Consider the following 27756-nt stretch of genomic DNA (forward strand, 5'->3'; position numbering starts at 1 on the left):
CGGGACCGGCCCGAAGCCGCGGCGCCTGGATGCGGACCCGGCCGCGGGGAGACGGGCGCCCGCCCCGAAGCGACTTTCAGTCCCCGACGCGCCCCGCCCGACCCCTAAGATGAAGAGGGCATCCGCCGGAGGTGAGTGTCCGCACCGCGCCCGAGCCGGGCTGAAGTGGGGGCCCCGAAGGAGGACGGCTCGCCCTCTCCCCGGAGGCGCTGGACCGGTCCCGGGGGCCGAAGCAGGGGGAGGGTCGCCGGGCGGGCGCCGGGAGGGCACCGCAGTGCTGCGCCGGGCTGGGGCCGCAGGCGCCCCGGCCCCGGGAGGGCGGAGCCGGCGGCAGCAGGAAAAGTTGCCGCTTTCCGGGAAAGTTGACGGCGACGGCGGGGCCGGGAGCAGCGGGTCGGGGGTCCCAGATGCGGGACCAGGTGCGGGGTTGGGGCTGTGGGCTGGAAGGGCGGGGTCCGGCCTCGGAGCGCCAAGGCCGGGAAGGGGTTAATGAGGAGGTTTGCTGGAACGTGGGTACAGAGTGGAAGTGCAGGCATCTCCCCAGGCCCGCGGGCTCAGCCCAGAACCTCCCTTTTCTCTGGGGTCGGGCCGAATGGCCATGCATGGGGGCGTTGGCAGTCGTAGAGGGCGTGGGGGACAAGGCAATCCCAGCGGTGCCCCCTAGGGCAGGCAGCGAAAGGAGGTAGCAACGCCCCTCCTGCCCCAGTCTGCAACCCAAGGGCCCCGCGAGGGGTGTGAGGGGCGTTGGGACTCGCAGTACCCCCTCCCTGACAGCCCTAGGACCCTTCCCCCACTGGTGCGAGGTCCCTGCAGTGGAGCCAAGTGAGGGTGGGCTTTGTGTGGGCAGGGCATGCATGCCTGGAGGATCTGGGGTGGGCATCCTGCCTGTCTTAGGTGCCCACCCCAGCTGCCCTGCTGATGTCCATGATGCCGCAGGCTGCACACACGTTTCCTTGCACGTGCACGTGTCTATGTGGGCTGCACACTTGCACACCTCATGTGCACACGCCTGCCAAGGTTGCCCCAGTGTGCACATGCACAACACTATGGGTGCACACACAGACTCTGAGGGTGCACATCCGTGTTCTCACCCCCGCCTGCACGCCCACGGCTACATATGCATGCACATAGCATGCCTGCTGTAATCTCCATGCTTGGCACATGCCTGTAGCGGGACCTACTCCCGCACTGCATGCGCATCTTTGGTGAAGGAAGGCTCTGGGCAGCTGGGCCCCAAAAATAGAGGGGCAAGACCCTTGTCTCATGTCTGTCTGTCCTGGGAGTCTCCCCTTTACACTCCCTTGGGTCAGCAATTACTGCTGTAACATGTGTGTGCCTGTGTAATAAGATATGTGACTGCACGCGTGTATCTGTGTGCATGGCCATGTGTGCCAGTGAGCCCATGGGCATGTGTGAGTTTACCTCTGGGTGTGGGTACCTCTTGTGTGCCCAGGACTATAGCCAAATGTGGAGCAGAAGCCCTGGGAACACGTGTTGGGGGGTTGTTCCAGGCCCCCAGCCCAGGCTATGAGGTGCAGTCTCCCAGCCACTCCCCCAACCACCAGTGCTGGAGCCCATGGTGGGCTGGAATCCACCTGGTCAGAGAAAACCCGTTTCACATCTTGAGGTCAAAACCTTGACAAACAGGTCAGAGCCTGGGCACACTCTGCCGCCGCTGCAGCTCAGCCAACCAGGGCAGCTGACCTAACATGACCTCACACAGGCCCTGCCTTCGGGGCCTCAGTTTCTCTATGGTGCAGACCTTCTGGTGAGGGGATCCACGGTGGTCTCACTTGCCTCATGTGTTGTGTGGGGTGCGAGGGGGATGGGTAAAGTGCTGGTGACCTATTCACATTGGTGAGGAGGACTCTGCCCCGGGGCTCAGAGGCGGGGCCCCATCCGTGACCTGTGCTCCCGGCTACCTCTGGTATCCTCATCAGTAGAATGAGGACAAGTATGTCATCCTGTAGGTTCTGTGGTGGTGAACATGCTAACAAAGGAGTGTGCAGTGGAGCTGCCAATTCCCTTTACTAAACCTCAGTCTTCCCATCTGTAAAGTGGACACTGTCCCTGTGCTGCTCCAGCAGAAGTGAGAAAGAAGCACACTCCCATACCACAGACTCCTTCTCTCACCAGGCCTGGGTATGGCATGACCTGGATTTGAATCCAGATTCAACCACCCGTTGGCAGTATGCCGCTTGGTGCCTCAGTCTTCCTCACCTGTGACTTGGGCCAGTAATCCAAGGTTGTTGGCGTACTGAAGGCTGACCCCCAGTGGGGTTGGCCTACTTTTCCCGTAGAGTTTTGATCCTGGTGTCTCTGCTTTCAAAATGCCCAAAATACCTCTCCTCAGTCAGCAGGGGACCTCCTGGAACCCCAGCACCACCAACTGGGTCCCTTCCTCCTCCCCATTCGCAGATAGGGCAATAAAATCCCACAGAGGCTGCAGGTGAGTAGGGGTCACAGGGGAGATGGTGGTCTGGGAGGGAGAGAATGTACTGCCCGAGCATTTTCCCAGCTGTGGCAGGGGCACCAGGGGCCTACAGAACCCTGGGCACCAGTTTTGCATGCTGGGGATCATTCAGTCAGGACTGGCCCTCTTCCTGCGGTTACAGAGTGACAGTCACAGGGGAGTCTGTCCCAGCAAGAATCAACAAACAGGAAGGCTCATGAGGGGTCCTAGAGGACTACCCCCCAATAAGGCTGGCCCAGGACCCTGGAAGGTAGGGGCAGGTCCTGCTGTCTTGGGGGGGCTGGGGGGCTGGGGACCGGCATGTGGCCTATGTGAGGGTCAATGGTTTGTTGCTGTTGTTTGTTGCAAGTGATAAGATGTCTGTGAGGGACAAGGCTTGTGTTTTCCCATGCCATCCAGGCCCTGACCTCACCCTCCCTTTGCTGTCTATGGATATTGCAGTCCCCACCTTGCTCCCTGCCCCAGCCTTGTATTCTATGTAGTGAGAATGGCTGTGGCAGCCAGTACAGCAGCAGGAGGGGCCCGGCTGGTGAGGCCTGGACGGGAGAGGAGGCAGAGGGAGTCCTCCTGTGATCCTGGGCCTGTGGCCCGGAAAGTCTCCCCAGAGGCCTCAGAGCATCCAGGAAAGGGGTCAGGAGAAGGAAGGAGTTGAATGAGTGTGTGTGTGTGTGTGTGTGTGTGTGTGTGTAATGGAGGGAGTATATGAGCCAGAAACCCCACCCCAGCCCTGTCCTAGGCTACTAAGGACTTCTGGCACTTGGCTGTGCCTGCTCAGTGAAGTTCATGCTGTCCCCCAGCTAGCTGAGTGATCCCTGACCTCTGGCCTTAGGCAAGGCTACTTAACCTTCAGTGGCCACCCAGGGCCTAGACCCCAGCCTCTGTATCCCTCAGTGTCCCTGCCCTATAGCCCAGCTGAGGTGTGTGTGTGTGCGCACACCCCAGCCAAGGTCACCAGTGCCCGCCACATGGCCAAATGCTGTTTGCTCACCGTCATCCCTTCCCCCACCCATTCATTCTCAGCCTGCAGAACCTTTTCGAAGGTGGGCCAGTGAAGGGGACTGATCCTTGACTTTTGGTTTCCAGGGTTCAGTGTTATCAGTGAGAGCCCAGCGAGGGTGGCGAGCACACAGTCTCACCCCCCCTCCTGTCCCTGCACCGTCCCTGGAGCGCGTGGGCCTGGCTGGGTCCCACTGTGCCGGGTGTTTGGTGCTGCAGTTTCTTCTTTTGTCACTGTATTTTAAACATTTTGCACGTCAGGAACTATTCTTGTGCATCATGCTTTACTGGTGTATGTGGAATCCCTTCCTGAGAATGCACCATAATTTATTTATCCAAACCTGCCTTGGCCTCTTGCGCCCCCTGCAGCTGTGCAGCTGGACTCTGGGAGATGGAGCTGCTCATGAGCCCACCCCTGCAGGTTCTTAGCGGAGGCACCCACCAGGCCCGGGGGTTGGCCACATGTCCCTCCCCCAGCACTTGGGCAACAACTTCCGAAACAGGGCCTAATTCCTGCTCTCCTGCCAGCCCCTCTGAGCCCTTTTAGAAACATCAGGTGGGTGAACATGGTGAGTAGCGTCTCCTTCCGGCATTGATCAGGATTCTAGCGCTGAGGATGGCCATCTGTGCAGCCAGCACTGCAGGGCCACCCCTCTCCTGCTTGTTTCACACAGCCTCCAGCCTTGCTTGTTATGTATGTTCTGATGGTCTTCCCCACTCAGCACTTCTTCACTGCCTTGCCCTGCAGTGGGAGGATGGAGGCTGGGGGCATGATGGCATCGACCTATAGCTGTTTCCTTTCTGATCGGGGTGGCCGAAGGCCCAAATGACCCCTCTCCAGGGCAGCCAGACCCAGGGAGTAGAGCCAAGAGGCAGGGGCTGTTGGCAGACTTTCCAAAGTGGCCTTGGCTAAATGAGCAGAAACCAGGGTCCCTGTATCAGCTAGGGAGAACCTGCAGGGTATAAGCCCCATTCAATGCCCTGGCATGTAGAGCTGGTCTGGTCTAGGATGCCGAGGTGTCAGGAGCTGGCCCAGCTTTTCTCAGAGCAGTCTGCCTCGTGCCCAGGGGTGCTCTTTGGCCGTCTGGTCAGTATCTTAACATTCTGAACTGGCTATCACAGATCATGCTCCCTGAAATGAAAGTTTTGAGGAATGTTGGTGGATGTCAAGCATGGGTTTTATGGCCAAATTTGGGACTGGCTGGGTTAAATGGTGTTGACGGAGCTCCTTCACCAAGGGCGTCTTGGGGCCTTGGTTTTAGAATGGAGTAGGCAGTGTTCTTTGATGGGCATGCCTATGCTTCGCGCTTGAGGGCCTGGGATGCCCAAGAACATTTTCTGGGAAATGGTGACTGATGTCCCTTGAAGGCAGGGGAGACTTTGGGTGCCCAGAAAGGACCTGAGATGGGGGGGCTGTCCCACACAAAGCTGCACCCATAGGGCACCTGGTGGGTGGAGGGACCACGGATGCTCCCGGCAGTGCAAGGCAATGTGCAAATTTAACCTTTGGATTTATGACTCTATTTCTTTGCAGCAAATGTCACGGGAAATGTCAGGCCAAGGCTGAAGCTGGGCGAGGGGCCCGTCGAGGAAGAGGGTGGGGTTGAACAGGCTGTAATGCCCAGGGACTCAAGCGAGAGTGGGGCTCCAGGGTTCTCACCACTTCCCAGGAGCCCTCTCAGATTGCTCCTTGCTTGCCTGGGTCCCTAGCACTGTGTCCTTAATTTGTCCCAGCCATTGTGACCTTGTTAAGATGTTGCCTTTATTTACCCTCCTTCCAGGGCCCGGATGGGGCCAGCTTGGGGATCTTGTAGAATTTCCCTTCTCTTGAGTTTTGGTGGCCATAGGATCAGCTCATGCAGTGCTGGCTTGCCGTGTGACCTTGGGCAGTGTTGCCCTTTCCTGGTCACCGGAGGCCTCATCTGTAATCCACAGCTGTTGACCAGAGATGGTATTCTCAGCTCAGTGCCCTTGTGGGTGGGAAAACCCTCTGAGTCCTTGGTATGCAGAATGTGGGGCTTGGGGAAGATGGAGGTTATGTGCAGGGCCAGGATGAGTCTGGCTTGTGGTACCCACTGCAGCCCAGGGCATAGAAGACGCCCTGCACACTCTAGATGCTCAGTAAAGCTGGAAAGACAGCGGGCGGGTGTGAAAGGCAGAGAAGGGCTCAGGCCCACTGGAGTTGATAGTCCCTCACTGGGCTCTGCCCACCTATGAACAGTGACCACTTCCCTGCCATGTGCAGGGATTGTATAGCTGAGCAGGGGTCCCAGGCTCCTTGGGTGCTCCCCCCAGCAGCTGCACATCACCTGCACACACAGCTGTACTCCACTAGGTGTGCCGAGTACCTAATTCAGCCCATCTGATGGTAGTGTATCCTTTGTACTGGCATCCAAACCCAGGATCCCAGCATCCCTCTGCCTGTCCTCAAAGACAAGTCCAGCATCCAGTGTCCCAGACAGGGGCTCCTCCTCCACGCCTCTATGGCTCAGCAGAGACTCCTGCTCCAAGGACACTAGTAGGGCCCACATATCTGTCCCCAGTGCCAGCCTGGGTCCCACCTGGATTTCCTGGGGCAGCTGCAGGATCAGCTTGCGCAGTATGGCTGACCTTGTTTCTATCCATCCCCTTTATCTCTCACAACAGGTGGCCTCCAACCCAGCCTCTCCCAAGCCCAGGGCCACCAATACCCTGACCCCAGCTCTCGCTTGTCATCTCCTCCTCCCAGGCCCTAAGGGGCTTTCCTGACTGTGGTTGCCGCTGTGGCCTGAACTCTGCCATGGCTGCCCCTAGGGGAAGCTTCTGCTGCTTGGTCCTTAGGCCTGGCTGGAGGGTCTCACACAGGCACCTTCTCTGCCACCCCTCACCTGGGGACCCTGTTGTCCCCCAGGTCTCAGTGCCTCTCCCCCCAATCCAAGTCCCTGGAGCAAGTCAGGCTTGGTAGGAGGGTGCCGGGGCTGTGACCGAGCCCCTAGCTGTGTCCTCTGGAGGGAGGGCTCTGGGAGGCTGCCGAGCGTCAGTGAGCAGGAACGTGCTCACCAGTATGAGAGTGCCTCAGGTACAGTCAGCCCCTGGGTGGGCTCTGGGAGATGCCAGAGCTGGGGCTCTCGGGTATAGACTAGTTGGCCAAGGCAACTGTAGCAGCGTTGGAGGGGGGTCCAGAGCCAACAGGCAGGTGGTTGCCCCTTGAGCCTCCCTGTCTGCGTGTATCCAGTGTGAAGACAGTGGTGGGGGAGCTCCCTGCTTCTGAAGCTCCTTCCCATCCAAACTAGGACCCTCTCACTTTTCATGCCCTGAACTTGGGAAGTGGCTGTGGAAACTGAGGCTCGCAATGAGGCTTTGGAACCTTTGGTGAGAGATGAGGTCCCATCTCCCAGGTCCTTCTCAGACTCCCATGTCCTTCCCACATGCCCTGCCTTGGGGAAATCCAGCGGGGACCCAGGCTGGCAGTGGGGACAGGCACGTGGGTCCTGCCGAGATCCTTGGAGCAGGAGCCTCTGCTCAGTGTGGAGGCACAGAGGAGAGTCCCTCTCTGGGGCTGACCTCATCCATTAGTCCTTGTGCCAGCAGGGTCGTTGTCTGCCAACCCGAGTGGAGCATGCTTTGGCGCATGCCGTGGGTGCCCATGGGGGGGCTGGAGGCTGTGGTGGGATGGGAGGAGGAGTCCAGGCTCTAGGCAGATGGGGAGTCCAGAAGGAAAACTGGAGTTTAGGTTGGGGATTTCTACTTCTCAATGAGGATCCTGAGGCCCAGTTGGGGTCCCTGGACAGGAACCCAGCCATAGGAACTCCTCTCTGATGTAGATGGCAACTCAAGGTCCCCTGCTTTTTCTGTTTGGAAGCTTCTATCCCACCATTCCCTTGGAGCTGGCTGTGGTGCCATGAGGCCAGGGTGGGAAAGCTGCCGGTGTTCCTACCTAGTAACTGGGTCACCTGCCCTTTGGGTGTAGGCTTTACCCCAGAAGCACCTTCCACCCTCACAAACGGTGGCTGGAAATAGAATTCCACAGAAAGACTACTTAGTAGGGATTGGGGTACTTTGCCTCTGGGAGCTGAGTACCCCAGTTCCTGGACAGCCACCAGGATGGCAGTGGAAGGAGGGCTACGGGACTAGCTAAGGTCACCTAGGATGTGCTTCATCTTGCTCTCCTGGCCCCACTGCCTCCCCAGCACATCCAGCTGGGAGTCTGGGAGTCAGACCTCCTGCCCGCCCTTTACTGAGCCCTGCCAAGTCCCTTCTACATACTCACGCTTCTTTGATTCCCTCATCCACCCTGGTTGAGGACTCCCAGGTCTCTCTGGAAGCATCCAGCCCCTCTCCTTCTCAGAAAGCACAGAGCTGGCTGACCACACGCTGCCCTGCACCCCAGTACACCCTAGGGTCTATGAGGGATGAGGCATGGGAGGTGGTAACCTGTGAACTGGAGGGGACTGGCCTCTCACGTTCCCTTGAGGGGGCTGCGGACAAGGGCCCCACAGTACCATCTGAGGAAGCAACACGACTTTTGGGTCCTCTTGGCAGGGGCTGTGGGGGCTGTGGCCTGGTGTGGCTGTGTAGGTGGGACGGCCCCTACAGCGTTCTCTGGGGAGGACCATACTCTCATCCCTTGGTGGGCTTCTGTTGTGGGGTGTCCTCAGGCTCATTGGCTTCCACCTCTGTTTTCATCACAACTTCTTCCGGGCCCCTGTGCCAGGCCAGCCCCGTGCTGGGCAGCAGGGACCCTTATAATCTAGTACTATATTCTACCCTCAAGGTCCCCCAAGATCCAAGGCGATGACTCAAAATTTACAAAGCCTCCAGGACAGAGAAGTACTGTTGTGGATGCCAACAGAGGCAGGTGGTAAGGACCCTGAGGCCTGTCCTTCCACACGGGGTTTCTACCGGGTCTCAGGGCACAGCAGCTGGAGTTAGCTGGCCAAAGACAAGGAGTGGGGAGAGCTAACTGCTGGAGTCTCCAGAGCATCGGTCTGTAGTTGGAGGGACAGCCCTACTCCATGACAGGCAGGTGGAACACCAGTTGGAGACCCCAGCTGGTCAGGGGTGGAGAGAGAAGTTGAGGGGGGCAGGTGAGAAACTAGCCCCTACCCTCTGCCCCAGTGGGAACTCTGTATGCTCCTCAGCCTGACACATGGCCCCTGCACACTGGGCTGTGTCCAGGCAGCCTTTCAACTCCCTGCCTCAGCCCCAATTTATGTCAGGCAGAAGCTGACACGGGGACAGGTGTGACAAGTGTCTGGCTTCCTGTTAGAAAACTGGCAAAAGAAAACCTCTCCCCATAAAGATATTCCATCTACATACCTTCCAGATGTCACCAGGAGGACCCCTCATGGCTGAGACAGATGGTGGCCCTAATGGACGCCATTTTTCACCCTCTGCCAAGCCAAAGCATAGTCCCCAAGGTGGCCTGAGGCAGGCGGGCAGTGCTGGGACATCAGTCCCTCTTCAGAGCCCTCCCTAACATTGTGGCCTGCTCCATTCCTGTCTTACCCACAAGGCCTCTGTCACAGCCAGGGAGCCCAGGGGCAGTGGTATAAACCTTTGCAGTACCTCTGCCTCCCTGGCCATAGGAAGATGCACCTTGACCTCTAACCTTGGCACATGGCAGAAACACCTCCCCCTGCCCCAGGAAGCTTCCCTGAGGGCTTCTTTCTGTCCCCTGCAGGCATGGAGCTCTGGGAGGTAGTGTCCCAAGGGAGCCCCATCCCCCTAGGTCACATGATGGTCTTCATCACACCGCCTCTAGGTCTCAGCTGTGCAAAGCTCCCTGGGGGTAGCAGCATGTTGCTCTGCCTTGGGAATTAGGGAGGGAGGGGCTGCAACCCCAGTAGCTCATTTATTGCCAGATATGGACACCATGTCCATTGTCTTCCCCTTACATGGGGCAGCCCCAGCCCAGGGCCTGGTGGAGACCTGTCCTAGTCTGACACTTACCCCAGCTGATGTTTCCCTTCACCCAAGTGCCACATGGGCAGGAGCTTGTGGGTAGTGAACCTGGTGGAGAGCCCATGGTAGCCGCTTTGGGTCTGAGGATGAGCTCCAAGAGCTGGGCCACAGTGCAGCTGAAGAAGGAGTTGGGATGGAGAGAACAGAGCCTGCCTGAGGGAGTATGCCTAGAAATAGGACTGGCGTTCCAGAAGGGGAACTGCCTGAGCAGAGGTCTACAGGAGACCAGCTGAGAGCCTCAAAACCTGAGTCAGGACTGGGTCGGATGCCAGCAATGCCCTTCCCAGCTCCAACTTGACCTTATGCCTGGGCTTTCTCCTCTGTAGCTTGGGGACAGTTGTTGCGGGGGGGGGGGGTGACATGAGATGTTTCTCTGGGGAGAGGCCCAGATTCAGTCTGCCTAGTCCTGGGTGGGTGCTCTGGGCATTTCCTAGGTACCTGGTCTGTGAGGTGGGTCTTGTGATCTCCACTTCCCAGGTGAGGAAATGAGCTCTGAGAGTTTGGGGTCCCTGCTTGAAACCTTACATGGGAAGACCCATGGCCCCACACCCTGGGTCTGCCCAGGGCTTCCCCGTGGGGCTGGACTTAGTGGGCAGAGACCCACTGATACAGGGATCATGGCTCACCCTCCCTCCCACCTGGCCTAGTGTCAGTACATGAGATGGAACATAATAAGCCGAAGCACTTTTGATTTTATTTTGATATTCATCATGTACAATCTGGAAAAATGCACCAAAGTTTTAAGAAAGAGATTGTATTAGACTGCTGTGGCTGCCATAACAAAATACCATAGACTGGGTGTCTTAAATAACAGGAATTTATTTTCTCTGGATGCTACCACAGTAGGTTCTTGGTGAGGGCCTCTTCCTGGCTTACAGATGGCCCCCTTCTATCTGTGTCCACATGAGGGGGCGTTGTGAAGGTGGCCTCTCTCGGGTCTTTTCCTCTTCTAATTCCTTTATGAAGTCCCCACATCATGACTTTATCTAAGCTGAATCGCTTCCCAAGGGCCCTACCTTCAAGTGCCATCACATTGGGGGAGGGCTTCAGCATATGGATTTTGAGGGTTGGGGCATACAGCTGTAACAGAAGTGAAGCCTCTCATGGTGCCCTCAGAGAATCTGCCCTTAGCACTGGGGTGCTTTAGTGTCACCCCCATGGAGAATATTGGTGACCTGTGGCTGGTGGGCTAAGCCCTCCTGGGGCTAGACATCCTCAGGGAATACCATCTTCTCAGGTACACAAATCCTGCCACTTGCCTATAGTGGTGGATATTTATTGCACTCACTTGACACGCATTTGTAGAGCACCTACTGTATGCAGTACTCAGCCATAGTCCTGTCTCCATAGATCAGTGAGGTACACTGGGTACCCTAGTAGTGGATGGAAGGTGGGGACTCGGATCAGATCCACGATATGCCCCACCTGGACCCAGTCCTCTCATTTCTCAGGGAGAGCCAGGCCTGGGAGGCAGTGTCAGTGCCTTAGCTGAGCTTAGGGTGACCTGGCCTCACTGGCCTGGCTTCCTGTGGCCTACTCTGGGAGGAAATGTCTGGCTGGCTGCCTTATGGGTTACAGGATTTAAAATATACACTCATGAGAGGAGGTGCTGCTGAGGCCCACGTAGGCATGGGGCACTGCCCTGCGCAGGCTGAGGCCCTGGGGGCTGGGGGCCTGCCCAGGGCACTGAGTCAGGGGAACCAGGCCTGTCTTACCCAGGCCTATTCTTACCAGGCACCCTCTTGTACCGGGTTGGGAGAGAAGGGAAGTGAGGGGCAGGGTATTCTGGAATCATTAAGACAATTACCAGGACCAAGACAAAAGCTTTTGGCAGCTTGAGAAATGAGAGTGGCCTGAGCAGGGAGGACCAGCTGGCTCAGGGTATGTCCTCTGTGAGGTGGAAGGTCCGGGTGCCTCCAGGCTGCAGAGTCTCCTGGGAAGGTGAGTGCACCTTGGCCTGGGGATGGTCCCCTGACCCCTGGGGGCCCGAGTATGGACACTGGTGCTTGTGATGGTCTCTAATAGAGCCTTGGGCTTGGAGGGTCCTTCTTTGGCTGTGTGCTCTGTGTCCTGGGCTAGTAGGCTGGACCAGGCCTCTTACAGAGCTGCAGTTAGGTGACACGGAGGAAGAGGCCGTGGTGCCCACCTGAGCTGACCCTCCTGTATCCCATACAGAAGTGCTAAGGAAATGAGGCTGGAGGGCCTGGCCCCCATGGGTTCCACAGCCCCAGGGCAGCCTATCCCCTCCCCTTAGGTGCCTGTGGGAGCACCCCGCGTGTCAGCCTCAGGATGTAGCCAGAATACACTGACCTCCTTTTCCAGGAGGCAGCAGCGCCTGGGCTTCCCACCCGTGCAGGTGAGAAGCCGCCAACAATTTCCATCCCAAATTGATTTCAAATAAGCAAGAGTTATCACATGCAATCATATAGGAATAATTTATCACTCGTTAATAAAAGAGCAATTACTTATTCTCATTGCCCCTGCCTGCATGCTGCGGGCTCGGTTGCAGGGACCTGTCGGGGTTCTCACAGAAGTAAAAAGAAGCCTGTTTTTACCCAGCCAAGGTCAGAGCTGAGTCTAAGGACTGCAGACCCCACCCCAGTGCAAGGTGGCTCCTGCTGGGTTTTGACTGCCCAGCCCTTCCCTTGCCAGCCTAGGATTGGGGCTCAGGTCTGTGAACAGGAAGGTGGTCCTATGACAGTGAGGGGACAGGAGCAGGTAGGGTGAGGAGGGACCCGGGTAAGGCTTTTTAGGTTGTTAGGGGCTGGGGCAGGTTGGGCATCAGGCTTGGCAAAGGGGAGATTTCAGCCCCAAAGCTGCTCCTTCGAGTGTCTGCACTGGAGAAGTCTCTGATCAAGAATCCCAAGTGTCCTCAGGGACACCCAGATGTGTCCTCGGCCACCCTCGGCTGAGCAGGGGGCCTCAGAGCAGCGCACAAGGTTCTGTCCCTGCACCAGATACCAGAAACCTCAGGCTGCGCGTGCAGGTGCTCTGCAAGCTTTCAAGGTTCTGCTTTCTCCTCCTGCACCTCAGGAAACAACTGTTTTCTAACCTGCATTTGTCTCCACCTTTTGGAAGATACACTTTTTTTTCTTTTTACTTATCTTTATTTCTAAGATGCCAGTGCCACACATGCAGCTGTTTTATTTTCTAAACAATAACACTTTGGTCAACAATATCCTACACAAGGTTAAAACCTGCACCCAGCTTCTGGAGGCTGTCTGGGGAATTGGTTTGCTCCACCCCTGTCCCTACTTCTCCCTAGAGGCAGGCACTCTTGCTTTGCTAGTGCTTTACCTTTGTATTTCCAAGGCTCCTACTCTAGTTTATCTCTTGCATAACCTTTTCGTTTTCTCGGGTGTAGATTGCGGGGGTTTTTTCCCTCTTCTCTCAGTTCATGGGCTTTCTCATCCAAAAGCCAGGGGTCCTAGTGGATCTCTCATTTCCTCCCCCAGGCCCTTCCTCTGAACCCTTCACCAGCATTAAGGCTGTGTCCAACTTGCATGGGATGCACATTTTTTTTTCTCTGGGTTTACACTCTTGCTTTTGGTGCAACCCCGACCAACTCTCTAAGGAAGATATAGTGAAGACCGTTTTATGAGTCTCACATGTTTGCAAATTTGTTCATGCTGGATTGGCTGAGTCCAGAATTCCACGTTGAAAATAATATCTCAGAGTTTTAAAGCTGTTACAGCTTCGCCGTCCTCTGGCATCCAGGATGGAGAAGACCAAGGCCTTGCTGTGATCAGCTTTGCCTCCTGGAGCTTCAGGCCTCTTTCGATCCCAAGGGGCCTGAAACTGTGCTATAAATGTCCAAAGGAGGACCAGGTCTCAGCTCTAGGAAATTTTCTAGTATTATTTCTTTGGTAATTTTTCCCTCTTTTTTCTTTTTTCTTAAGACAGATCTTTGATCTATATTTGTCTACTGAATTTCCTTCATTTTTTTCTTTCGCTATTTGTTTTTCTTTCTGGAAGAGTTCTTTGACCTTGTTTTCCAACCCTTCTATTGATTTTTTTTTTAATTTTAGCAATTCTATTTTCAATTTCCAAACACCCTTTCTTGTTCTCTGATAGTTCCTTGATCATAGCACCCTGTTCTTGTTTTAAATCTCTTTCTATTCCCAGGAGGACACTAATTAGATTTTCTCCTAATTTCTGACTATTCTCCATGCTATCTCTGCTTCCTCCAGTGTCATCTTTTCAGGATACCCTGGTGGTTGCTGGCTTTCTGGCTACCTTTACAAGGGAAGCTGGCTGGAAACTCTGTTGAGCTGGGGCTTGTCAACTGGCAGGTTTTAGGTCATCAGGTAGGCGCTGCCCTGGAGACACCAAGATGCCAGTGGAGGAGACTTTGTCTGGGTCATATTCAGGGGAGCACCAGCTCCCTACCCCTGCAGGGTGTACTTTATATCACAGTCATCTCATGAAGGAGATATGCACGTGTCTGTAACACAGATCACTGTGTCTAGTGTGCAATGAGTGAGCAGAGGGGGGAGACCACCAGGATTGTGTGGGAAGTAGCTGTGACTCAATACTGAGTGAGGGGGTCTCAGAAGGTAAGGCAGGCTACAGTGGGCTCCCGGCTGTCTGCAAGCCTCCTTTCTCTGCTGAGGCTGAGATCAGTAGAGGCAGTAGAGGAGTGGCCCTGCATGTGTAACTCCCCTCCATCATGAACACAACCAGACTCCTGCCTGCAGTGCCCTGCATAAAGCAGGGTCAGCTGTCAGGCCAGGCCTGAGCGGCCTTAAGATTGCTGCTGCGGAGGTCTATTCTGGTCACTTTGTTCTAGGGTAAGGTGGAATGGCAGTGGGATGATCCTGTGGCTCAGATTGTACGCCCTATCCCCTTGCTTTACTGATCACCTGCTGGTGACCTCAGCACCCCTGTTTGAGGAATAGAGATGATAGAAGCTCTGTTGAGATGGGGTTTGTCGGGGCTGGGGATATAGCTCAGTGGCACAAGCTCTCGCCCAGCAAATGCAAGGTCCTGAGTTCAATTCCCAGTACAAAAAAAAAAAAAAAAAGAGAGAGATGGGGCTTGTCAAGTAGCAAGTTTCAGCCCATGGGAGGACATGCTGTGATAATGGTGGCGGTGGTAATGAAAATGATGGTGATGGTTATAATGGTGATGGTGATTGCTATAGTTTGATTTTGAATGTACCTTAGAGGCCTATATATTGAAGTGTTGATTCCTGGCTCATTGACACTACTGGGAGATGGCAGGATCTTCCAAAGGTAGGGCTTATCAGGAGGAAGTTAAGTCACTGAAGGTGTGCCATTAAAGGGATATTGGCAACTCGGCTCCTTCTCTTTCTCTGTTTGCTTCTTGGCTGCCTTGCATTCAGCAGCTTCCTCTGCTATACTCTCTTGCTCTGATGTGCTGCCTTTTCACACAGTGCCCAAGTTTTAGGGCCAAGTGACCATGGACTGCAGCTTCTAAAACCATAAGCCAAAATAAACCTTTCCTCCTTAAAGTTGATTAGCCCATGCATTTTGTCCAAGTGATGGAATTTAACACAGTCGTGGTGATGATGTTGGCAGTGATGGCAGCAACAATGGTGGTGTTGGTTGTGGTAATGATGGTGATGATGGTTAGTGATGACAAGGAAAGAAGCTGCCTCCACAGCCCACTTTCCCTTCATGATGCTGGCCTAGGTGTTCACAAGCTGCTAAGCCCGAGTCCCAGAGAGTGGTCCAGAATAGCCTGTTTGTAAAGAGGCTGCTTCTCCTCTTTTCTGGATAGAGTCTTCTCATTTTTAACATTTCTTTGTTCTTAACTGTGAAGATCTTATTAGCCAAGGCTGGAATCTTGACATCCTGGGAAGTACATCAGGGCTGACCTGCCCATAACACCTACCTCCAGGCTTTGCCCAGCCCAAGAATACATCTTAATGTTAGTGGGTCAGTGAACCACCTTGGTGTGACCTGGCCAGAGCCTCTGGAGCAAGAAGCAGCAAGGGGCCGCCCACCCACTACACGATCCTTGGGGATGGCTGAATTGGTATGGAGAAGCCATGGCCCCAGAAACCTCCAGTTTGGCTAAACACTGCATGCCCAGAAACCACATCCCCTAGATTTGTCTCCTCTGAAGTGCCATCATCCTTCCTTCCCAAGCAGGGACTGCATCACTTGGCACTTTCCCCTGATGCCTGGGGAGGGCTGTCAGTCAGTTCCTTATAACCAGTTTTGCTCTCTTTTATTTTTAAGTTGTCCTCTTTGATGCATGTTTGATTGCAAGGCTCCTGACAGCCTCTTTAGCAAAATGGCATTTTTCTATGGCCCTGCATGGTATTAGTATTCAGTACTTCTCACACCCCAACACCAGCTCCCACGAGATGCTCACCTGCACCAAGGTGAGAGGCTGCTACTCTCTGCCCACCTAGCATGTGCCTTGGCTGGACAGTGAACGGGTTCTCTGTCCCTTGGTTAGTGGGAGTTCGAGTGACCTCTGATAGGCCCTTACGACAGCAAAGGTGGCAACACCCACACATGGCAAGCACTTAGTCACAAACCAGATCAGCAAACTGCTTCTGTAAAGGGCTGGACACTAGATCACTCCAGCTGTGTGGGCTACACCGGGTGTCAAAACAACTCAAGCGCTGCCGAAAGTGTCTGTGGACAATGTGTGAACGCATAGGTGTGGCTCTATGCCTACAGTTATTTACAAAGCAATGGCCAGATCCTGGCCAGTTTGTGAAGAGCTTGTGGAAAAGGAGGTAAGAGGGCCCCTCAGTTCCTCCCTCTGGGCCCCTGGACTCCAGCGCTCTGCCCCTTTCCCAGGGTGACTCCGGTGAGAGAGTCTCAGGCTGAGAAGAGCCACGTGCTACCTCTTGGATCCCTCAACCCTTGGTATGTGCCATCTTCCATCAGCCCTTGCTGCCTGTCCCTGGCAGGCACGCTCACCGGCCCTCGGTGGGCTTCCTCATGCACTGCCAGTGTGCCTCTGGGAGACCAGAGCAGCCCTGGCCGGGAGGTTGTTGTTAGGGCTGCACTGTCTGGGCTGGGTCTGGGAGGGCCTGTCTGGCCTCTCTGTTACTGACAGGCAGCCAGGATGCACGATGGGCTGATCCTGGAGGGTGAGCAGGCCACGTCTCCAGACCTGCACGTGTCTTTTCATAGCAGAATAAATTCTACCAATCCTGAGGCCACCTGCCTTCCTGGTTGGTCATGTTTTACAAGTGCCGAGGGTGAAGAACACATGAGGAGGTGCCTGCCCACTTCTTCCCACTGCAGTGAGAGCAGACCTTCCACCAGGTCCCCAGGTCAGTAGCCCTTCACACCCACCCTCCACTGCCTCTGGAGGCCTGACCTAACTCAGGCCCGAGGCCCAAGGCCCACATATCCGTGCTTCTACCATGTATTCCCAGAATTTAAAGCCATTTTGTGTGTTGATTATGCTAATGCGTACTCCTATTATGTGCTCCCTGACACTGATTGCCCTTTTGTGTGTCGAGTATGTGGTCCTATTGCGCACACCCTACTAGGTACCAGCGCGATGAGCACCCCAGGCATGTGCTTCAACGAGCCCCATCAGAGATAGTGGTCAGCTTTATGTCAGCAGCAGTACAAGACTGGGGCAGAAGAGGGGGCAGGACGCAGTACTGTGGACCCTGCCAGGCTGGGTACCCCATCCTGGGCGGGGTCGGGTGGGCAGATGGTGCGGGGTCAGAAGTGTGGCGGTGCTGGGCCCAGGCCTTTGCACAGGGAGTTCCCCTTCCTGAGACCCCCCCCACCCCCCATAGCAGGGACATGGGGGCCGCTAGCTGGCTTCTCATTAGTTCCCCTGGGGACTTGAGCCTGGGCTAGACATCGGATTGAATTAGCCACAGGACCAATGAGCTGTCGTGGAAACAGAATTCTCCAGGTAATTAGACAGCGGGTGTTTGTTGGCCACCTGATGAAGTGGGGAGGGAGGAGTGGGCACCAGCCTGCTGTGGGGGAGGTGAGGCTGACTGAGGCCTTGGATTAGCCAGCCTGCACTGCTGGCTGTGTGATACACCCTTCAGGTACTGAAACTGAGGATCCCCGGTGCAGTGGGGTGGAGTGGGGAGGGGAACCCGATGGGAGTGTGCGGCTAGACAGGACGAGGTTTTGAAGCACTCTGGCGGGCATCCTGGCCTTGACCAAGCGTGAATTCCTGAGGCCTGGGCTCAAGACGGAGGATCCTGCCCACCAGAGGGGCTGCCTGGACCCTCAGGCTGGCAGCTGAGGGTTATGCTAATGCCCCAGCATCCTCAATCTGTCTGGGCCTCCAACTCTCCCAGATGGCATGTGCTGTGAAGCAGAGTGACTGAGTCTGGTCAGCACTCAGCATGCTACCTGGGCAGGCACTGCTGGCACATGGCGGAGGGGAGGAACGGCCCGCATCACAGTGTGCCCCTCATGTGGATGCACCCTCAGGCCAGACTTCCCCTGCCAGCTTTGGTGTCCTTAGCTTGAAAAGGGCTGGCTGGACCTTTCAGGGTGCTGTGTTTGCTGGAAGCTTTTTCTGGGGGATGGAGCTCAGGTTAGGAGTGTGTGGTGGTCTTTCAGCACCCTAGGTGCTGTGGGGTTGGGGTGGGAATCCTAGAACCTCTGGGGCTGTGGACAGGTATCTTCCCCCTCACCCAGTAAACCTCATTTTCCTCAACTATAAATTGGGTCAGTGATATACTATAGTGACGCATGTGTACCCATGTTTCTAGCAGCATAATTCACAATAGCTAAGCTCTGGAAGTAGCCTAGATGCCTATCAACAGACAAATAAAATGTGGCATATACACACACACACACACACACACACACACACACACACACACAATGGAATATTATTTAGCCATAAAGAAGAATGAAATCCTGCCATTTGCAGGAAAATGGGTAGATTTTGAGATTATAATGTTAAGTGAAATAAGTCTAACAGGGGCTGGGGATATAGCTCAGTGGCACAAGCGCCTGCCTGGCAAGCACAAGGTCCTGAGCTCAATCCCCTGTACTGCAAAAAAAAAAAAAAGAAAGAAAGAAAGAAAGAAGTCTAACACAGAAAGTTAAATATCATATGGTTTCTCTTATGAGAAACCCAAAATATAAATACGTTAAAGATTTAAATAAAGGAGAGATGGTAGGAAACAGGGAGACAGACTTTTTAGGAGATCAGGGAAGGGAGCACAGGGGAGATAGGAAGAGGGCTAAAGGACCAGAAATGACCAAAATATGACCAGTTTCCCAAAATGAATGTAACTATTATGTATCACAAGCATAATGATGGCACATGCCTGTCATCCCAGCATTTGGGAGGTTGAGGCAGGAGGATCGAGGGTTTGAAGCAAGGTAAGCCTGGGCTGCATAGCAAGACGCTGCCTCAGAAAACAAGCAGATAAACCACCACCAACACAAATGGGTCAGTAAACTTGACTCACAGGAGAGGAGACATCGGCGGGCTGAGGAGCCCAGCCTCAGGCCTGGGTCCACCAGTGGCCTGTTGTCTCAAGAAAGCCCAGCTTCACAAGGCAGGGCCAGGCTGGGCAGAGGCAAGGCCTGTGGCCAGAGGGGCAGGGGAGCACCCATGGGAGGGAGGTCAAGTCCAACAGCTCTGCCCCGGTCACAGGCTCCCCTCAGGCTGGCCACCCCCTGCACTGGGCCTCAGTTCCCCACTGCACATGCCAGGCTCGAAGCATCTCAGCCCGGGCCTGGGCCCTTCTGCTGTTGTATGTGACCTTGCCCTCATCGACCTGGCCTGCCTACCCCATCCCTGCAACCAAGATCAATAAGGAACAAGGCCCAGAGGGGCTTGGGAAAGGGCAGCAGGGGCTGGTGGCCACACCCCCAGGAGACACTGGGTGGGTTGTCCGCCCAGGAGCTTCTGCCACCCTCCTGTCCCCGGGATTCACCTAGGAAGCGCCATGGCATCATGGGCCCCAGGACGGATGGAGGGCGGGAGTGTGTGTAATCAGTGACTGAGGATGGGGGACAGATGGCGGGTAGGGGGTGGTGAGTCAGTAGTGGGGGGCTGGCAGGAATGGGGAGCAGCACAGGGAGGGAGGGTGCCCTGACCCTCTGCGGTGTGGAGATGACACCGGCCCCTCCACCCCCGCTCAGAGCTATTTCTGGTCTTGGTATGCTGAGCTGTTCTGCCTCGGAACTGTGGTCTGTGATGTGACAGCTTCACAGGGACATCACTGGTGTCTGAGAGGACCCTGCGCTGACCAACGTCCGAAGCTCTCTGCCTTCGGGTTGGGGAGAGCAGCTCAGAGCCTCCCTGGAAGTGTCCCTTCCCCGCCAGGAGAGAGCATGTGTCCCCGGCACTGCCCCCCAGCACCCTCGATACCTGTGCCACCCGCTGCTACCCGGGCCGCGCATCAGCTGAGCTTTGTGCTTGGGCTGTGCTCCTTGAGGCCCCCTTTGTGCAGCACTGTCCCTCGCCTACCTTCTCTCCTGGACGAAGGCAGGGCAGGAGCAGGGCCGGTCTGAACCACTGGCTGCCTCAGTACCCTGACCTGGGGCATGGCTGGTAAGATGGATAAGAAAAGCAGTTTTTCTGAATTGCTGACTAAAGTCTTTTTGTGTGAGCTGCTGGGACCCCCAACAATCTGCCTAGGGTGAGCATTTCTGCTTAGGGGGAGGCCTTGAGCACCGAGGATGCAGAGCTGGGTGGATGGACGAAAGCCGGTGCCCTGCATGGTCCCAGCCTTGCTCAGGTAGAGGCAGAAGCATCCCCATGGGACCTCAGCTCAGGCTGTGGGGCCCGGGAGCAGAGGGAGCCTGGGAGGACACCAAAGAAGGCAATCACAGCTCCGCTTGGCTCCCTCTGATCATGGCTGCTGAGGTGAGTTGCTGACCTCAGCAGCCGCCTGCCCACTGGCTGCTGTGGCTGCCCGGTGCCTCCTCAGAAACTCTCAGCCCACCTGGCCCCTCTCCCCTCTTCCTCCCCTGCACACACCCTTCTGCCCCCCCCCACCTCATCCCCTCTGGCCCTCTTCCCATCCCCTTGTCCCCTTGCCGCTCCTCTCTTCCCTCTCTCCCCCCTCTTTCCCTCCCTCCTTCCCCTCCCCCACTCTCCTTCCTTTCCCTCTCTTTCTCTCACCCTCCCTTCTCTCTCCCTCCTCCTTCCTCTCTGCAGTGAATGTGAACATGGGCTCTTTGCTCACAAGAGCTGGTGGTACGAGACTAGTGCATGTAGACCACGGGTTATGTCGCTGGATTTGGCTGCCCTCGGGGGACCCTGAGTCAGTATCCAGTTACTTTTCTCTGGGAAGTCTCAGAGCCTTCTGGACAGTTAGTCACCCTACCTCCTCCTGACCACGGCCCTAATGCCCTCCCCTGCTTCTAGCCAGACCTGGGCTAAGGCAGGAGCCCCTTGCCATGACCCAGCCCTCACATGGCCATTGTGACAGGAACTGGCCTGGGAATGGCAAGAGAGATCCTGGGTTGGGCATAGCTCACGGGGCAGGTAACAGTGGCCACGCCTACAGGGTGCTCCTGTGGTTTCTGTATGTGACAGGAGGCCGCATGGGGCTGTTTTCTCCCCAGTCACACTCACTTTGGGTGCTCATGGAGAAATAGGACCCGAAGGGACTGGGTGAGAGTGGCAGGTAGGGTCCCAGGGGAGGTAGGGACAGCCGGACTGATCTTGAGGAGGAGCAGAGTCTTGTGGGAATCAGTAAGCAAGTTGAGGAGAAAGGAGAGATGGACAAGGACAGGACAGGGAGGGGACCCCAGGCCTTTGCCCCAAGGAGCTACTGAAGCCAGCCAGGGAGACCAGGCCAGGTGGATAGGCTAGAAAGGACTTTTGGGAGTGGAGGCTGCTATCCAAGGTGAAGGGCAGGGAGAGGTCAGGCGAGGCGGCCGTGGGGTGAGGTCAGGGGATCCCTCCCACTGCCTGGCTGGGTCGTCCGTGTTTCCCGGCCCCCGCTGTGAATACGAACCCATGCTGCAAAGTTGGGTTTGATTATCTCATAAAAAGATGCCCCCTCATGCTTGCTCAGCGGAGGGGTTGCTATGGAGACCAACGGGCAGGCCCCAAGGGGGGCCAGGCTGGAGCCAATTACTGTGGCTGCAGCAGAAGAAAGCCCACCCCGGCCGCTGCACCAACTCTCAGAAGTTGGTTTCCAAAAGACAGTTGTCTCCGCAGGAATGGAGCTGTTTTATTACTAGCTGGCAGGGCTGACAACCGCGCAGCTGCTCCCCCAGTGACCCACCTTCCCAGTGTGGCGGTCCTGCAGCCAACCCGGGCATGACACCAGTGGAGCTCAGACCATGGCCTCAAGCCTGGGGGCCACAGGATGTGGTGCAGTGATGCCCTGAATCCATCATGATGTGGAGGCTTGGTTACCACATGTGATGAGTAACGCAGATGCAGATCTGGTCAGCAGGACGGTGTGGATGTACACGGTCTGTGGCATGGTGTGGCTGGTGATGTGGCCCACCATTGCAGTGAAGCCCCCACCCCACCCAGCCCAGGTCTTCCTGACATCTCAGGCCAGCAAGTGCTGCTTACAGAGCCCAGTGCCTTCCTGTGACCGCAGGTGAGACAGCGTGGGGCATGGTCAGGTGCGCTTTGTCAGGGAGGTGTAAGAAGAGTGAGGAGATGTTTAAATAGAACATCAGGCTCCAATGTCTCTCTCACGCTGGCAGCCAGGGAAGGGGTGCCTAGGGCGTGGAGGCTCCTGGTCTAGGCCTGCCTGTATGAACCCTCATTCTGGGGCTGTCATCTCCTGGAGGCTAACAAATCGCCTCAAGCCAGTGCCTAGCACAGGAGCTCCAGAGGAGTGTGGGGAGGGGCTCCCCGGACCTAGGTGCATGTTGGTGATAATTACACTTGCCCGGCTCATTAGGGCTCTGGATTTAGGGCAGTAGCCCGTTCTGCTTCAGACAGAAGAGGACCCCAATGTGGGGTGGGAGGCACAAGGGTCACAGTCCTAAGTACAGGAAGCTAGCCGATGGTCTTCTCTTTCCTCTCTCCAACCCCAGCACTTAGCCAGCCTCCTATCTGCAGAATCCTGCTCTTAGCTGGCTGCCAAGGAAGGCGTTAGCTGTCAGCGCAGGTGTTAGCTGTCAACGAAGGTGTTAGCTGATAACTCAAGTGTTAGCTGATAAGCCATAACCCTCCCAGGGGGATTCACATTTTAATAGACTCACTCCTGAAGACGGAAAGAACCTTCAGAATCCAAAGGAGGGGGGCTCAGGTGGTGGGGGTGACAAGCAATGAAGCTGACTATTAGGGATGTGGCCCTACCAGTGAGGCCAGGCTTCGGGTGGTGCCCCAGCCCTAGGCCCCTCTCATGATGACACAGGCCCTTGGTGAGGCCCCAGATGTGTCTGACATGTGATCAGGAGGGGTGCAGTGCCCCTGGGCTGGGGGAGAGCACACTGGGAGCTTGTCCTGGTTGGGGAAGTACCCAAGCAGGTGGGAGGGTTGAGAGTGCTGGGATCATTTTGGGATTGGTGAAGAAGAACCAAACTCCTCCCCTGGGAGGGGATCAAGCAGAGAATGAGGCCAGGGGCGGAGGCTGCAGACGGTGTTCCAGCCAAGTCAGGAAGTGCTTAAAAGGGAGGCTTTGTGGAGGAGGGAGAAGCCTGGGGGTAGAGGTTCTCAGGCCACCCAGACCTCTTCCCAGGATAGCAGAGATGCTAGTGGGAGGACCTACTCTGGGCCCCCAGGGGCCCCTGCCACCAGAGCTATCGGATCTTCAGTAGTTTCCAGGGCTTATCGTGAACAGTAGGGGCCTGTGAAGGACTGGGAGGTCTGAGCCACAACCCCCTCTTCTGCAGCCTGGGAGGAGGCCTGCTGCAGAAGCTTCCTGGAGCTCTTTGGCTAATTGCTTGAGTTTCCCCTGCCTGAGCTCCACTTCCTCCCAGGCCAGGAGTCCAGCACACTGATCCTCTAGTGTTTGCCTGAAGCTGGCCTCCTCTCCTGGCCTGGCCTGCAGGCTGGTGGGACAGCTTGGGGTGGGGCAGAGACCCATGGGGACCACAGTCAGGACTGGAAGCTCTCCTTTCACTAAAAAGTCACAGAAAGCGTCAGCAAGTATAAACAAGCATCCCAGGAGGCCAAGTGGGCTAACCCTGTGGGGTGAGCATGGTGGGCTTTGCATTTAGTGTGTGTGAGCTTTGGGTGGGGTGGCATGGGGCATCTGCAGACACAGAGTGTGGCTTGGGCACAAGTCATAACCTAGCGTCACTGTCTGTGTGGCATATGAAGCAGGATCCCAATATCCACAAATCCCAGGTTGGCAGCCGCATTTCAGACCCAGCCTCAGCCTCTCGTAAGGCCCAGTCCCAAAGGCCAGCCTGGCTCCAGCATGACCCCGAGCCCACTAACCATCCTTTCCTCTGCCCATAGGAAACCGGCTGCTGGCATGGGTGCTGTGGCTGCAGGCCTGGCAGGTGGCAGCACCATGCCCGGGTGCCTGTGTGTGCTACAATGAGCCCAAGGTGACCACGAGCTGCCCCCAGCAGGGCCTGCAGGCTGTGCCCCCTGGCATCCCAGCTGCCAGCCAGCGCATCTTCCTGCATGGCAATCGTATCTCCCATGTTCCGGCCGCTGGCTTCCATGCCTGCCGCAACCTCACCATCCTGTGGCTACATTCCAACGCTCTGGCCCGCATCGACCCCACTGCCTTTGCTGGCCTGGCCCTCCTGGAGCAGCTTGACCTCAGCGACAATGCACAGCTTCGTGCCGTGGACCCCACCACATTCCGCGGTCTGACCCGCCTGCACACACTGCACCTGGACCGCTGTGGCCTGCAGGAGCTAGGCCCCGGCCTGTTCCGTGGCCTGGCCGCCCTGCAGTACCTCTACCTGCAAGACAATGGGCTGCAGGCACTGCCTGATGATGCTTTCCGTGACCTGGGCAACCTCACGCACCTTTTCCTGCATGGCAACCGCATCCCCAGCGTGCCCGAGCGCGCCTTCCGTGGCCTGCACAGCCTGGACCGGCTCCTTCTGCACCAGAATCGTGTGGCCCGCGTGCACCCACACGCCTTCCGTGACCTTGGTCGCCTCATGACACTCTACCTATTTGCCAACAACCTCTCCATGTTGTCCGCCGAGGCCCTGGCACCCCTGCGTGCCCTGCAGTACCTGAGGCTCAATGACAACCCCTGGGTGTGTGATTGCCGGGCACGCCCACTCTGGGGCTGGCTGCAGAAGTTCCGAGGCTCCTCCTCGGAGGTGCCATGCAGCCTGCCCCTGCGCCTGGCTGGCCGTGACCTCAAGCGCCTGGCTACCACCGACCTGGAGGGCTGTGCCCTGACCACTGGACCCTTCCATCCTGTCCGGACCAGCAGTGCCACCGATGAGGAGCTGCTGGCACTGCCCAAGTGCTGCCAGCCGGATGCAGCAGACAAGGCTTCGGTGCTGGAGCCTGGGAGGCCAGCCTCAGCTGGCAACGCCCTCAAGGGGCGTGTGCCTCCCGGTGACAGCCTGCCAGGAAATGGCTCCAGGCCACGACACATCAATGACTCCCCCTTTGGGACCCTGCCTAGCTCTGCAGAGCCTCCACTGACTGCACTGCGCCCGGAGGGTTCCCAATCACCAGGGCTCCCCACTACAGGCCCCCGCCGGAGGCCCGGCTGTTCCCGCAAGAACCGCACCCGCAGCCAGTGCCGCCTGGGCCAGGCAGGCAGTGGGGGCAGCGGGGCAGGCGATGCAGAGGGCTCAGGCACCCTGCCGGCCCTGGCCTGCAGCCTTGTGCCCCTGGGCCTTGTCCTGGTGCTGTGGACAGTGCTCGGGCCCTGCTGACCAGCCACCAGAGCCTCTCAGCAGCCAGGTGTATGTACATACGGGGTCTCCCTCCACGCCGCCAGCCAGCGCCTGGGGATGGGGCAGGCCAGGCCCTCCCTGACGGACGCCTCCCCACTAGCCCAACCCCATCTCCACCCCATCATGTTTACAGGGTCAGGGGCTGCGTTTGTTCCAGAACGCTGCCTCCCACCCGGATCGCGGTATATAGAGATATGCATTTTATTTTACTTGTGTAAAAATATTGGACGACGTGGAATAAAGAGCTTTTTTCTTAAGCTGTGGCCTCCTTAGCTGTGGGTGCTGTGGGTGGTGAGCGGCCAGGGTGGGTCTGGGGTGGCACCTCCCCCAGCCCCAGCATATAAGGCCCCTAAGAAGGAACAGAGCTGCCCAGCCACATGGGTGCTACACCCTGGGCTGATGATGGTGGTGGCTGGGACACCAGATGTGAAGTATCCTTGTACCCCTCCAGCCACACCTGCTCAGCTTGCCCCACAGCTGAATCGCTGTGTCCAGACAGCATTCCTGAGAGATGGGCCAACAGCGCACATGCCAGGCCCACAAGTTAGGAGGACAAGGCTGCCTTTGTGGGGATATCTGCTCTGGTACCTTCCAGCCTAGGTGTGGGGAACCCCCACGATGCTGAGAGTTCGAGATCAAGACCATGCTCCTGCTGCTGAGTGGTGGGCAGGAGGGGGTGGCCTTCACACCACACACACAGCCCATCTGCATGGCCACACACATACATACATGTACACATGATTCCCATACACATGCAGTGCAGGAATCACATGTGCACACACATGGTGCAGAAAAACATATGCACACACATGCTTTTCCAAGGCCTGGGCTGGGGAGGCCTCTGAGATTAAAGGGGAAGGGGCCAGTGGCCAGGAAACTGGGAGCTGGGGGCAGGGGCTGAAGGAGAGGGAGGAGAAAAACAAATTTGGAGGAGGGAGTGGGGAGCGTTGCTGGTGGAGCCAGATGGCCGTGGGGGCGGCTGGGGCTCTAGAAGCCCAGGGAGGAGGAGAAGGAGGGGGATGCCTCAGCAACCAGAGCCCCTGGCACCCCTTCCGGCTCCTCAGTGCTGCCACCCAAATGGGTCCCAGGGCAGATTTGTGGCGCTGGGGTCCCACATGGCTCTTGCCTTTCCTCAGCATGTGCCATCCCACTGTGTACCCTCCCCACTGCTCCGTTTTCTCCTAGGAAATCTGATGCCTGTGCTGCTGGCACTGCCCACCAAGCATGCTTCCTGCACCTCTGCCTGCATTTGCCCTTCTGCACAGTGGGTGCTGGCACAACTGAGCTACAGGGCCCAGGGCTCTAACGGGGCAGCTCAAGCAGGCCAGAAAGATCAAGGATGGGCCCCAGCCCCTCTCTGCCCAAAAAGATTGCACTGCTCTCCCTTGGCAGCTGCAGCAGAAGTAGCTCTGTGGGTGTCCTGATATCTGGCAGTGTCTGCCCTGTGCCTATAGCCTCACCACCAGCATTTCCTAGCACCCAAGGGGCCTGCCAGCCTGCACCTGGCGGGCAAAGGACATATGGGCAGGGGTACCCTTATCTAGGTTTCTCCCAAACATCCCCTCCCATGCCCAAGAAGACAAAGCCAACTCTTCTAGATCTGGGGTTAGGGTAGCGTCCTGAGCTATGGCCGGGGCTTCTCTCTGAGTCAGGACCTGGAAACCTCCCCTTTGCAAAGAACTACAAGGTCTACCTGAACTAACCATTTATAGCAAATGTTGACATGGAGGAGGACAGTAGGTCCCTCTTGCCTTGTATGCTTCCCAGGAGAGGGAGCTCACTACCTATATTGGGCCCATTCCTCACTGACAGGTCTCTTTCTCTGCCTGTCACTAACAGGCTTGGAGCCCACCCACAGCAGTGGATCAAGAGGCTCAGGGAGAAACCAGGGGACCAGGGACAATAGGCTGACCAGATCCGTGGGGAGAGATGACACAGAAGCAGAGGGTAAAGCTAGGGGACAGGGTGCCCAAGGACCTCGGGGTACATGGAGGGCTATGTAAGCCTTGAGGACATTGTCCCAGCCAGGAGCAGGACAGGACCCAGTTTCCTGAGAGGATCACTCTGACGGCATGGTGGGGGCCTGTGTGCTGGAAGAGACTGGGGAGTCGGCCATGGTCTGGCCAGGCCTCGGGGGAAGTAGGAAGATCCACAAGACAGTGGATGTGTTTCAAGTTGGACTCGACAGAATGGGGTGGAGGCGGTGGGCAGGGCTCCCAGGCGTCTGCCCTAAACAGCCAGCACGGGGCGCCTGTCCCCGAGGTGGGGGTGCCAGGAGGAGCGGCCGCCTTGTCGAGGCCCAGGAGACATCTGGACGGGGGTGTCGCGTGGGCTGTGCAGGCTGAGCTCAAGAGAGGGGCCCGGCTGGAGGACACATTTGGGAGCGTGAGCGTTTGGGTGATATTTACAGCCCAGGAAGAGATGAGATCACCGGCCGGCAATGACGAGGGGCCGGGAGGCAGTGGGATGCTGGGCCAGAGCCCAGGGGCTCAGCTCCTCTCCACCCTTACCCCTTCCCCACCTGTCCCAGTCCTGGTCCTGCTGGTTCTCTGAGGTCAGGTGCTGGACAGGATGGGTGTCTAATGTCCAGCCACAGCCTCCCAGACC

At 56.8% G+C, this 27756-nt stretch overlaps 1 protein-coding gene across 1 annotated transcript; it reads left to right on the forward strand.

Moving 5' to 3' along the window:
- Positions 1-110: 110 nt before the first annotated feature.
- Rtn4r (reticulon 4 receptor) lies at positions 111-25406 on the forward strand. Its single transcript, XM_005391722.2, has 4 exons — positions 111-131; positions 16192-16260; positions 16591-16673; positions 23729-25406. Exons 3-4 carry the CDS (start codon positions 16610-16612, stop codon positions 25126-25128), a joined length of 1464 nt encoding a protein of 487 aa, XP_005391779.1. The 5' UTR covers positions 111-131; positions 16192-16260; positions 16591-16609; the 3' UTR covers positions 25129-25406.
- Positions 25407-27756: the final 2350 nt, after the last annotated feature.

The sequence above is a fragment of the Chinchilla lanigera genome, unplaced genomic scaffold (assembly GCF_000276665.1).
Source record: "Chinchilla lanigera isolate Chin_1 unplaced genomic scaffold, ChiLan1.0 scaffold00041, whole genome shotgun sequence".
In the NCBI taxonomy this organism is placed as follows: domain Eukaryota; kingdom Metazoa; phylum Chordata; class Mammalia; order Rodentia; family Chinchillidae; genus Chinchilla; species Chinchilla lanigera.

Coding starts and splice junctions, on each gene's coding strand:
- Rtn4r (XM_005391722.2), top strand. CDS start 16,610: ATGAGGAGGTGCCTGCCCACTTCTTCCCACTGCAGTGAGAGCAGACCT. Junction 16,674..23,728: donor ACCTTCCACCAGGTCCCCAG/GTCAGTAGCCCT, acceptor CTCTGCCCATAG/GAAACCGGCTGCTGGCATGG.